The sequence below is a fragment of the Streptopelia decaocto genome, assembly GCF_964273445.1.
Source record: "Streptopelia decaocto genome assembly, chromosome: 5".
In the NCBI taxonomy this organism is placed as follows: Eukaryota; Metazoa; Chordata; class Aves; order Columbiformes; family Columbidae; genus Streptopelia; species Streptopelia decaocto.
In genome coordinates, this window is record NC_138659.1 from 24263200 (window position 1) to 24276465 (window position 13266).

Sequence of the window (13266 nt, forward strand, 5' to 3'; positions counted from 1 at the left end):
GACTTAAGGGATCTCTGCAGCTGGTGAAGTATATCTGAATTCAGAATTGGAGCTTTGACAATAAAATGTTCATTTTCTGTATGAACAAGTTGATTGCTCTCTAGTGGTTTGGAAATAAAGAATTTCATTAATTTTTCACTTTTCCAGATGTTTTTAGTGTCCTGTGTCTGTATCCCCTCCCTTCTTTCTCCTTTCTCATCTTTGTTGTCCCTCTTGGTGTTTTCTGTCCCTGCCCCAGCATTGCCTCCACGTTTTCTGTTGATTGGTCTTTCTGTTAAATTATCCACTTAGCTAAAACCTATGCAAACCTCAGAAAATGTAAGGTTCTGCTGAATCACAAAGTATCTCCCATCTCTCCTTATTTATTTGGAGATTCTGTACGACCTAGTGATTTTACAAGGTCAGAAAGTTGTAGTTCAGAGTTCATGGTGGTGCACTTAAGGAAACATAGCAGATCTCCAGTTTTGGAGAAAAGATGGATTTGGGAGCAAGCTATAATAGATTTGATTTAGATACAATACTTTTTTTTTTTTCTTATTTTTTCTTTTTCCTCTCTTGAAACCTTTGAGGCAGCAGGAAATCGGGTGGTTCCAAGGCTCTCTCCTGGGCTAATTTAAGTATCAACTGGCCGAGCTGTGCAAAGCAGCATGAAATAATTGGGACTGGATGGAAATGTGGCCACTTTTAGTCATGTACCTGTAGCAGTCCTTGGCTGTGCTTTAAGTAAATAGTACTTTACCAGAAGGATACAAAGAGAGGTGATATGAAGTTCTACATTATCAGAACTGGAGGAGATGATCTAGCATGACAGACTTTGAACCACTAAAAAGTCTAAAAACTAAAAGTCTTTCCCTCATATGTCAGGCTGTTAAAACAAATAAAACAAAACCAAAACAAAACAAAAACCCCACAAACAAACAAACAAACAAAACACCACCACCAAAAACCACTTGATCACCTTAGAGAGAAATTAATTAATAACAGTTGAGGTAAGCCATGAGAGCTGGAACACATGAGATACAACTTTGGGTTTACATACAGAAATATGTGTAATTCTCCTCTTAGCTATTTTGATATTCCACTAGTAGATGTACTTCACTGGAGTTGTTGCAGATGTGAGCTGGAAAAAGAATCCACTGCCAGTAAACAACAGGAATAACTGTGGGACTCTTATTTTGTTTACCACCAGACTCATACAGTAGATTATTCAGCACAATTAAAAATTATTCTAATCTAATGTGACAAATTCAGCTAGGATGGTTGACACAAGAGCTGGATATATGTAGTGAGTTTTCTTTGGAGAGTTCTAAACACTCAAAAGTAACCCCTTAAATGCACAAATGACAGATTATTGTGAGAAATTCCCATCAAAATGTGTTCTTAAGTTTCATAGGTACAGCATATTGTGGTAGTTCAAGTCCTCTTTGAATTTACTCTTAATAAGATCATATTTTGGTATTTTAACTTTAATATTTTCCAGTTTTTGGTACGCTAGATTTGCCTGAAAAAATGTAAAATAATATGTAACATCAAGGGTAGCTCATTATAGCTGTAAGCACATTCTGCTTTTAGTTTAATGGCCCTGGAGTAGAAATCCTTTGTAAAATATAATAAACTTGCATGGCATTTATTAAAAACACTAAGATAACTGTACTGACTGGGATTTTTTTTTCCCAATTCTAAACTCTTAGCTCTCTAGGTTTTCCATTTGGTATGTAAGTAGGATTGAAGGCTTTTGTTGGAGGTTGATAATATTGTACTGCTAGCTAGTTTTGTATTTTTCTTTTAAAGACCTGTTCACAAAAACTCAGCATGGCAGGAATATCTTAAAATAGCAGCAGGACTGGAAACAATGTGACTAAAAGGTGAACAAACAGTTTTGGAAAGCACATACTTAGGGTGAGTTCTTTGTAGGTCAGAAAAAGCATCTGTATTTGAATAGAGTTCTGCTGAGTTGCTTTTATATTCCAGGAATCTCTGACAGGGTTGTTACTATTTGGAAATCTTAAAGAATTTAAACTTGAAGCTTCCCTGTGTCATTTCAGTGTGGTTTGTTGTAGAATATACTTAATTTTTGTCCTAGATTTTTTTTTTTTTAATTTCTTTTTACCATCCACTTCACTATCTAACTGTAAATGTAAATTCAGGTATCTTTCTGTCACTGGGTAGGAGACAACAAAGTGTTTTAGGCTAAGGCATAAACTGAGGACATAATACTAAATGAAGGTTTGTCTTTATAAAGTTAGTGCAAATCTACAGCATACCATTACTGTCCATTGCCTTTTGGGTGCTATTGGGAAATGAGACTGAAATACCTGTGTCACGTTGTGTGGAACAGGTCACCTTTTCTTTTAAGAGAAAGTCCATTGACATAGCTAATTGCTGTGTTCTAAGCTTACACTCTTCCTTATTTACAGACTAACATGCTTGTGTAGGCTGTGCCTGGAGTGATTTTTGAGCCCTTACTTGCATGACGGGAAGTTCAGTGTATGCAGAGATTCATGCAAGACCAGAAGCCGTGGGTATAGCATTAAGAAGAGAAAGGCATATGCTGGTATGATTACAGACAGTTCATCAATCACACTTCTACTTTAATGGATGTAGGTTGTATAAGAAATCAGTCTCAGTTGACAAAAAACTGTCCAGGAAGATGTGCTAGTACTAAACTTGCTTACCTAGGCAGTTTCCCTCCCTGTGTATTTTGAGACTGGTGCTTGCCACAGGAGTTCTTCCACTAAGTTCAGAGTTGTGTGGGGTTATTTAAGCATGTTTGCTTCATCTCAGGAGATGTCTGACCTCTGGCAATCAGAGTGTGCTCAGTGTGGCAGACCATGATGGAGAGGAATTTTAACAAACTAATAGTAATGAACGTTAACAATTTAGCTGTTTTGGATTCCTTAGGTGTTTTTCTTGTTGTGTTGCTAAATGTAATTCAAGTGTAATATGTGTCTTGTTACGTTATTCAAGTAGTGAAAAATCCACTTCACCACCAGAAGTTGGGTTTCTCTGCTGTGTTTGTAATTCATGTGTATCTGTAGCTTGATCAGCCTGTTTTTTCTAAGATAAGTTGTGTCAATACAATGGATGAAATTAGTCTGTATGCAAAGACCTGTAGCTCTTTTTGTTAGCTCTCCTAAGCAAATTCAGTTATTGTATTTGTATGCTATAGTCTGTTCCATTTAGAGTAGATTTGCCTACCACTGAGGTACAGTGAGATGCTTTTGGAATGAGGTAACAATTTGTACAGTAGTTTGGGGTTTTTTAAGATCTCTGTTCAGTCAAAAGCATCTTTCAAAAACTTAAATACAGTTCACATAAAAGTAGTATCTCCGTTCAGAAGATCAGTAAAATACACAGCTGTGAATGTACAAGATTTGTATACCATCAAAACTAAATTCTGTTGTTTAGGTTGGAGGGAGCTCTTTAAAAGTTCTCCAGCCACTTCCTTGTGCCATAAGGGGAAAGGTGCTCTTAAAGTTTACTGTCAGTTTGTGTGTTCTTCAGCTAATATAAATGCTATAATACTTACTGTCATTCAGTAAGATGTGGTAGTGAAATGATTGTTTGTTAATTCTGGAATCAATGCCAGTCAGCTTTATATGGGTACCAGCCATTTGAGCTGGGAAGTAAAGGTAGCAGGCATGTGCCATTCGCTATGTTAGTCTGCTAGGTCACAGAGGTTTGGAGTGGAGGGAATAGTTTTGGCATTACTTGACTACATTTTGATACTTTTATATGCTTTGGGACTTGAGCCCTCACCAGGCCTCTTCTATGGCTCTACACCCATTAACTTAGTCTTTTCATGTTGTACATGTTTTATAAAAGAGGCCTTGCAGCGAGGGTCTTTTTCTGTGGCATGGTTTGTTCTTCCACGGACTTTTTGTCTCATAAAGTTTGGGAGGTAAAAGACCTTGACTGTACAAAAGCACCAAAGATTTATTCCTTGCTGAAAATGATTGTCCATTTTGAACCACACTTGTATGGGTAAATACCACCCTTTTATGGTTCACAGAAGCAAAACTGAGGTGAAAAGTGATTCTTTACCAGGTTGGTTTTTATGTGTTGCCTTCCTATATAAGCTATTATGCTCATTTGTGTTTGTATAACAGAAGCATTAGTTTTATCTGAGAAAAGCAGAGAGAAGTGGAGAATTTATCCAGCATGTTTAAATAATCTCGGCAGCAGGATGCCTCTTTGGCATTGTTCCACCAAAAATCTGCTGTCTAATAACCTGTTGTAATTCAGTCTGTTTGAAATTGCAGGGAGGATTGTTGAAAGAAGTGCTAAATGTATGCCAGCTGCTCCTGTGCTTAGGTGCTGTGAGTGTCCCATATGAAGAAGAAAATGCTATAGAGAGCAGTATTCACAAAAAGAAATTCCCAGTTTTTAAAAAAAATAATGTATATGTTGCATATTTACATCAGTGTATAAGGGAGCCTGTGAGCTTTGGCTCATATCCAGAGCTAAGGAAAAAAATCCATTATGCACTTGGGAAAAGTGTTGCATTTTAGTCTGCTCTGCAGCTGGAGGGCCCCCTCTCTCCCTCCCACCCTCTCTTTTTTAAAATGTACGTTCTTTTAAGAGGGACTACTCAGATTATTTGATCATATTCCCTGCAATGAAGCTGTTTGCTTGGAAATCTTAGGCTTTTGAAACTCTTCAGCAACAATATAGATGGGCTGGAGTCCTCAGCTTTTGGACAATGTAAAGAAGTCCAAAGAACTTCCCTCTAAGTGCTTGTGAAAGAGCACATGACAACTCTCTACAGAAGATGCACGTTTGTTAGCAACACTGCATCTACAAGGACTAAGGAGCCAGAGTGGTCCAGGATGGAACCTGTACTCCAGGAAGATATGAAGACTGAAATTTTCCAGAAAATCCTAGTTGTTTAGTCATGATGGAGATATGTCAAAGCAGGTCTCGTGCTTTTTGTGATAAGGGGCAACAAGAGCTTTTTTTCCCTTAAGAATGGAATATTTTGGACATGCAGACTGGATGACCATTAGAAGTAAAGCTTTTAAGGTTGAAAATGTACTTTGGCAAACTTTTTTTTTAGTGCAACAAATATTGAACAACTGTGTATGTGCAGATTAGCCTGTCTTGATGCATCTGGAATATTCTTAATTGGATGGGTTTAAAGGGGTTGTAGGGGGGGTAAGAATCTGAATTTAAAATAGAAGTTTAAACAGGAGGAAGCATATTGGAGCAGAGCTCCAGTGGTTCAGCTCCATTTTTGGGGGTTATAATTAGAATTCTTATTGGGAAGAGGAAGTAAGAGAAGTGACTTTGTAGGTGTGTCGTTATTAGCTTGGTGTACAGACAGAACACTTTGCTCTGTTCTGTGCAGTGTATAACAATCACGTTATCTCACCGAATGCTGGATTTTGCAAATACAATCCAGAGAGCAAAGCCAAACCAGTCTGCTCAAAGCAGCACCTGCATTCCAGTGGCTAGTGCAGATCATGTGATGGAAGTTATAACCCAGGTAAAATGTTAATCACTAAACTTGGCACAGTTAAAGCTTTTAATCTTTTATTGCAGTTTTCTAGGGAGAGGCAGGTTATGGACAACAGCCCAGAAAAACTGAAGAAGGAGTTAGAGGAAGAACTGCAGCTAAGTAGCGAAGACTTGCGTAGCCATGCCTGGTATCATGGACGTATTCCTCGGCAGGTACGTGGTCTTTGCATTGCCTAATGTGCTTTGAGCGTTTATAGACAAGCATAATTGCACTAAGGTACTATACACATCTCTTGTTAATTTAGTAGAAACATAATGCTTATTTGTGTGAAAACTATGGTGTTTATCACAGCTTGGCATAAAATGAGCCGGAGGAAGGATTCAGGGCAGACGATGGAAAACACAGATATTTCAGGACTTGTGTACACTGAACAAAGGCAGAAATTGAATTTAAGATTTATATGAGGATACTATCTCCACATGCTGTTCAGACACACTGACATTAATTTGGTTTGGTATCCTTAGCCAAAGTTAAAACATTCTTGTTTATTTTCTTCCTTGCATTTAGAGTTTGGGGGGGTGGGGGTGGGGGGAACGACAAACCCAGGGGGAACAACAAACCCAAAAAACTACAAAATCTATGCAATAACTTAATTTTGATCCTTACAGTCGTACTTAAAAATACATTGAAACTGCCGCTGGACTGGAGCCTGGGTTCCAGGAGCACCGGGAGCTCCCCCTGCGGGACCCCGTGCAGCTCTGGGCAGCACTCGGGCCGCGCAGCAGCCGCGCACACTGCAGTTCAGGTTACTGCTCGGTGCCGAGTTCAGCACGTGAACGGACTAGCTCAAAACAGAAAAACAGGATTTCTCTGACTCTTCCTTGTACTATGCACTATTCACAAAGAATGAAAATGAAAGCTTCTGTCACTTAGATAATAATGAGATAACAATTTCTGGGGTCCTGCAGTAATGGCTTCTAAACTTCAGTGTGACTGTCTATTCAGGTGATTTAAACTGTAAAATCCTGAGTCATTCATTTCCCTTCATGCTTTATTTTCTACTAGCAAGCTAGAATAAATATATATGCAAAAGTTGGTCATGCTTCTGGCTGCTCGGCATTTTCCAAGAAGCCCCTCCAGATCTCTGCTGTGGGATGAGCTCTTAATTTTAGAATTAGAGTTGTCATTCTTGTACCACATGCCATGCTTTGCGTTGTATTTCTGGCTTTGTCTGTCCTCCCAGAGCAGCCAGATTAAGTCCTATGTTTAAGAATATTTTGTTGCAATGTGTTGTTTGTCTACTTGTTTTCTGATTTTGAAAGTATTTTTTGGTATGATTTTTATTCCTCACAGGTGGCAGAAGACCTAGTTCAGAGAGATGGAGATTTTCTGATTAGGGATTCTCTCTCCAGTCCTGGGAACTTTGTTCTTACCTGTCAGTGGAAAAACACCTCTCAGCATTTTAAAATCAACAGAACAGTTCTAAGACTCAGTGAAGCCTACTGCCGTGTTCAGTACCAGCTTGAACTGGAAAGTTTCGACAGTATCCCCGGCTTAGTTAGATACTATGTTGGGAATCGCACACCAGTATCAAAGCAGAGCGGAGCAATTATTTTTCAGCCTATCAACAGGACTGTGCCTCTCAGGTGTCTAGAAGAAAAGTATGGTGTAACTCCAGTCCGACAAAAAGAGCCCAGTATCTCTGAAGAAAAACCAGAAACTGCAAAAAGACTGAGTCTTGGTGTATCCAGCATGCAATCCCCAGAGCAGAGCATACCTAGAGGAAATCTTTTGAGGTACTTTAATTTTGCTGTCCTTATGGAGGAGAATGTGGTAACTCTATGAGTTCCTGCTGTAGGCGATGTGAATTTTCACTCTGATTTTAGATGGAAGACTAAGTGTGAGGGTTGCTGATTTTTAGGCCTGGATTTTTGAAGCTTCCTGACGTTGTTAAGCAGATGCTAACTACTTTGTGGTTACGGGGCTTGATCTTGAGAAAATTTAAGCTACATTAAGGAGGTAAAATAAGCGGAAATAGATGAAGCCATGATACAAGTGGCAAGGCTGCACACAGACTTCACTCATCATGTCACCCAGAGCATGCCCCGGGGTTTATGGGGAGGCTCTTATCCCTGATATTTGCATTACAATAGTGGCAAAATCGTGCTTCCTGAATGCCATTTGATTAGCCTAGCAAAATTAAGTAATTCTAGCAGACTGGTAAAAATTAGTGCAATAGTCACATTCTGAAAATATCTTTAGAAAAACAACATATGCATCTGCAGTTCCAAAGGGATTAGTTGCTAACGATGATGATGGCTTTGGCTCTGGTTCTCCATCTGCAAGCTGATGCATGTTGGGGAGAGGGAAAGGATAATTTGTTTGAAATCCACAGAGGGAGAGCAAATCTAGACTCTGGAAGCAAAACAGAAGTGCAGCTTTTCTTCAGTCATTTGGCAAATATTGACTAGTATAAGATAAAGGATTAAAATAAAATCTTGCTACTGCTTCAGAGAAGTCTTTCTTTCCATATTTGACTTCTGCAGTAAAAATGCTAAGTGGGGGATAATGGATCATAATTTCAGTGTCCAAATCACATTTCATTAAAAAGTCTCAGTGTTCAAAGAAACACCCTCACAAGTGCTGCAGGGTCACAAATACCCATTTCATTGCTACCCCAGTAGCATGAAGTACCTTTTATTCTTATAAGCTGCCCAAGTGGAAAGCTAACAATCCCTGTCCTGGTTATGATATATTCTGGCAATTAGGTATGTATGTTAAGAGTGTTGGATATATTGATATGGTTTTGTTTGCACTTTTGTTTCCTGTAGAAACAAAGAAAAAAGTGGTAGCCAGCCAGCTAGTTTGGACCATGTTCTGGAGAAGAGATTCCCTCTAAAGGCTCACCAATCAGAGAGCTATCTGCTAATAGGTATGTTTTGGAATTAAATGTTTCACACTTAGAATCTGTGTGTTCCCGGGTGGTCTGTTAGGCTTCAGACCAAAGGGAGACTGTTGAGAGTTCTGAGTACTGTATCCACTGCTATATTTAGTGGCCGGTGTAAGCTGTGTTAGCATACTGCTTGTTCTTTAAGTCACTGGAACAGGTTTTTTATTTACAATGCGGCAGCTAGTTGAGTACCTTTAGCACACAACTCAGCAGGTTTCCACACTGAAAAAATGACAGCTACAGTTGGCACGAATATCCTTTTTGACAGCATTATGTTTTCTCGCTTCTGCTTTACAAGAACCGACTTGTTTCACTCATGTGATTCTGACAGGTCTATTAAGTAGAAGTGGTGTTTCATGGAAATCCTGGTAACTGCTTTTTTTTAGGATAAGGTATGCAGATGTAGTGTTCATCAGCAGAAGTACTACCATGGCTTTTGGATTCAGTTCTGTCCTTCTGACTCAATCTCTTTGTCCTCCCCCATCTCTTCTGGTTTTCATTCCTTTTCAATACTTTCTCTGCTGTCTGGTTCCACTGCCTTCCTATAGTGATACAAGGTACACTAGTGTTTGATCAGTTGTTGAACATGGCTTTTTCTTTCTCAGATTCTTCAGAGGTTTAAGCAATTGTTTCCAAAGAAACACAATGTATAAGGAATCTTGCAATGATTCATCTGTTCCCATGTGGACAAATTCTTGTGTTTGACTTCCAGGCCTGCTAGTAATTTTGAATACAGTAGCCGTTAAAATTTATAGTGCCTATTGTGGAAAGACCTTTCAAGACAAAGATAATATTAAGTATTTGTGAGTATAGTGGGACTGTATTTTGATAGAAGGGGCGTGCGGCTGTGTGTAACAGTGGGATGGACAGACGTTTGTAAGACAAATTTCTGTCCATCTGTCATTGAGCTGATTATCCTACTCCAGTCCACTGCTGCAAAAACTTTTATTTTGGTACTATAACAGTTAACGTGAAGAGTACTGCTGTGTGTTTTGCCATAGGTTCTGGTATCATATTGCTTATGAGTGGCAACAGGCTGTGAATTGCAGATTTTGTTGTCTGCATGCATGGAGAGTCAGCTGGAAACAAGTGGTAAAGTCCACATGATGCAACTGGCCACTTCACTGTAGATCCCAGCAAATGCACTGAAAATTGCAGATTGGGAATGGCTGATTCAGGGTTCAGTTGTTTATTGGATGCAGAGGTTTGCATATGCAATGAGTATAGGAGGAGGCATAAATACACGGAAGTATATGGATGTGTTTATACAGCTCTTCAAATAATCTACTGTTTAGCAAAAAGATTAGCATCCCTGAAATTCATTCCTTCCATACCTTATTGCAGGTTCAGGCTTGACTTTGGGAAGCTTTTCTTTCATCTCAAACTTGTCGTTCTCAGAAATGACTCATCTTTAGGTGGTGTGGCTGGAAGTTTCTGTTTTAACAGCCTAGATCAGGTTACAAAGAAACCTCCTATTCCAAGCCATGGAGACTATCCAGCTCTGACAGTATAGCCTATGTATGCAGCAGGGATTGGAATTATTGTCAGCATTACCACAGAATAATATTATAGTGCAGCTGTTCTGTGTCTCTGTGATTTTGGGAGGATCATCAAGTGAATGGAATTTGATGGCTAGCTCCTTCCTCAAAACATAATTTCATGTACATTTTTGTCAGCAAATAATTTACATAATCTGACAATATTTTCCTCAGGAAAAAGCGTTAAGATATGAACCCTGGGATAGAAATCAGGAATTGTACATGTTTTTGCCTTCTGAACTACTGTTTTCCCCCTGCAGGTTCACGACGTCCATCTCAGTTACCTGAAGCAGATGCAGACTCCTGTCCAGGCTCTCCTGCCTTTAGAACAGGCAGTGAACCTTCTCTAAGCCCCACAGTTGTTCAGAAAGTCACCTCTGAGTCACAAGTAGGGGAAGCTCTGAGAGGATCAGACAGTCAGCTCTGTCCAAAGCCCCCACCTAAACCCAGCAAAGCACTCCTAATGAAGTCCCCAGATTCTCCTTTGGCTTCCCACAGTTCAGAAGAACACTATTGTGAACTCAGCCCTGCCAGAGATCCTGCATCAACAAAACAACATTTATGTCAGAAAAACAACTATGTGGAACATCTGACACGAAAGGAGAGGGGAACACAGTCATTCAGGAACTCCGATACAAACTATTTGATCCTGGAAGATGACTCTCCAATGAACCCTGCAGATCCTTTAGAAGCTTCAACAGAGTTGGCTGAGGAGGGCGGCATCTTTTCTGTACCTGTTTTTGAGACGGTGTCCAGTTTTAAACCAAATGATTTTGAATCCAAACTACTTCCTCCTGAAAACAAGCCATTGGAAACATCAATGTTAAGAAGAGTTAAGGAGCTTTTCACCAACAACAATCCAAAGATTATTGCACAGCATATTCTTAGGATGGACTGCAAGGTAAAAAGATCTCTTGCATTTTATGTTGGGCAAGTTTAGACATTTTAAAGAAATGATTTGAAAAGATTAATAGGTAGATTTGCAGCCGATGTAATGAATGTATTGACTCGCTTGCAGGAATTTTTAGGTTGTGCGTTTGGAGGTTTTTTTGGTGCCTTTGTTTGGGGTTTTTGTGTGTGTGTGCGGTTGGTTGGTTGTGGGTTGTTTGGTTTTTTTCCCCCCATTTGAAGAACAAGAATATTAACAAACCCTTTGGACGAAAGGTCTCAGACCATTCTTGACTTCAGACTCAAATTCTCAGTGTTTCATACATCTTTTTAATTCCCGATCAGTTTCTGTATATCTGTGATTCGGCCTTTGTCCTATACTCAAGGAAGGGCTATCTATGCTGGAAACCACTGTGGAAAGAACTACTCATTACAGGAAATAGCTAGTTAGTTTGCAAGAATGAGGAGTAGCCAGACATTACCTGGTTGCCATATGGCTGGCCATAAGACATTCAATGGAACTAAATATATTTAAACTTGTAAAACTAGCTGCTCTTCTAGTCTTTGTCTGAGTCTCTGTCTTACAGCTGGATAGGTGATGTGGGAAAATAGCTATCAGGACTTCTGCACTTCTCTCCTTTGAGAGAACTGTATTGCTAGTGGAATTGTTTAGAAAGATGTAGAACCACAAAGAACTATTTTTCACAACGTAGACTTTGTTCAGCTGTCAGGGCTTGGAGATCAGCTATTGCATCAGTAATATGGAAAGACGGGAGAATTAATCTCCTTAAGAGACGATGACTCTGTAATAAAAGAAATGCAACTGTAGTTGAACCTGCACCACGTTGCCGGTGGTGCTGCTCCAGAACAAACGTGTCTGTGGCACTTCCCTGGTGCTGCTGCCCCGATTCCCAGAGCTCTGGGAAGGGGGCGGTGGGATGTGTGCGAGTCCCTGCCAGCTGCTGGGCTCCTGCCAGCAGCCAGCGCAGCTTTTCTCCTCACTAGCACTGTTGGCTGCTGCCAAGTGAGGCTTCGTGCAGACGTGGTGACTCAGAAAAACTCGGCTCCACAACTGCTTGGTCTTTTCAGAAGTGAGAGACTGTGGATTCTTTACTGTTGTTCCAGGAGTAGGAACAGCATTCTCCAACATTTCAGTTCCAAAATTCACCTTTTCCTCCTTCAACCTAATAAGAATAACCAGAATGTGTTTTAATATATTGTTAAAGAGCATGTTGCTTGAAAGCATAGGATATGCAACCCTTAGACAACTAGTAAGGGGTGTTTTTTTTATATATATATATATAAAAAATATGTAATTAGCTCATTTTTAGTGTCTTTATTTTAAATCCTGTAAAATTTGGAATGGGGCCTAGGAAACTGGCCTGCTGCTATTAGTGTGGGAGCCTCTACAATTACTTAAGAGTCACTGGAGTGTTACAGAAACAGATTTTTGGATTTTAGACAAAGAACAGTAACTAGCTGGGACATGTAGAGAAGTCTATTTTATCTCCATCTCACAGTGCTGAGAGCCAATGACTGTAATTCGTTGGTAACTTGCTGTATGCAATTGCAAGTGATAAGAACTGCATGATACAATGAGATCGGCATGTGAACTAGGCCAGAACAAATGCTTTGTATGCAGATCTGTGATAAGACTGAAGTTTGTAGGTCTTCTCACATGGCATCAGTAGCTCAGTTTCCCTTTTAAAGAATGACATTTCTAATAATGACTGAAGCACCATATGGTTGGTGAGTGATGGAGTGAATATCTGCCACTTGCATGCCTGAGAGGCCTTTTTGTGATGAAGGATTAGCAATCAGTGTGTCTCCAGGGGCTTCGAATCACTCCTGCATCTCTAGAAGTGAAACAGGTTTCTCTACAATGCTAAATGTTGTACCAGTGAGGCCTGTTGTGTGTCTTTTCATAACCAAGAAAGCCTCCTGATGGGTGTATCAGGAATAGCAGGCTGATTGGTTTGTAAATGTGTCAACATACAGGCCTTAAACCAGCAGATAATCTTGCCTTACAGTATTAATGTGGTTTCACTTGTAATTAGCATATATAATTGTTATTGATAAAACCAGTAGCTAATTCTGTATGTTTAAAAAGGAAAGACAAATTGGTGAGATTGTCAGCTTTCACATACTGACTTAATTAGGCACTCACCATTCAGTGTCCTCCTTTTTAAGTCCTTTTACTAAATTAACCTTTATGTGAAGACCATGTGCTGTAATCAAAAACACTCTGAGCAGTTGTCTGTTTAGAAATAAGGCAGCAAAGCAAATGGGTACATCTTGAAGGCCAAAGAGCTGTGCCACCCTGACAAGGACCAGGCCAAGAGAGCCCCACATTTCCTGGAGCTTGCATGTTAATTTCCTTCTGAAAGTAAGTGAAGGATGGAAGTTTGATAAAGCATTTTGGTCACAGCTTT

At 39.7% G+C, this 13266-nt stretch overlaps 1 protein-coding gene and 1 long non-coding RNA gene across 4 annotated transcripts in view; one reads left to right on the forward strand and one right to left on the reverse strand.

Moving 5' to 3' along the window:
• Positions 1 to 13266, forward strand: part of BCAR3 (BCAR3 adaptor protein, NSP family member) — an 82645-nt gene that overhangs the window by 64960 nt on the left and 4419 nt on the right. For all 3 annotated transcript variants that reach the window (XM_082054008.1, XM_082054009.1, XM_082054010.1), the window contains exons 4-7: positions 5542 to 5670; positions 6812 to 7254; positions 8290 to 8390; positions 10207 to 10847. In XM_082054008.1, coding sequence (XP_081910134.1) covers positions 5542 to 5670; positions 6812 to 7254; positions 8290 to 8390; positions 10207 to 10847 — 1314 coding nt within the window. The remainder of the gene's footprint in view (positions 1 to 5541; positions 5671 to 6811; positions 7255 to 8289; positions 8391 to 10206; positions 10848 to 13266) is intronic.
• LOC309440409 overlaps positions 1 to 13266 on the reverse strand; it is a 79406-nt gene that overhangs the window by 62934 nt on the left and 3206 nt on the right. The window lies entirely within an intron of this gene.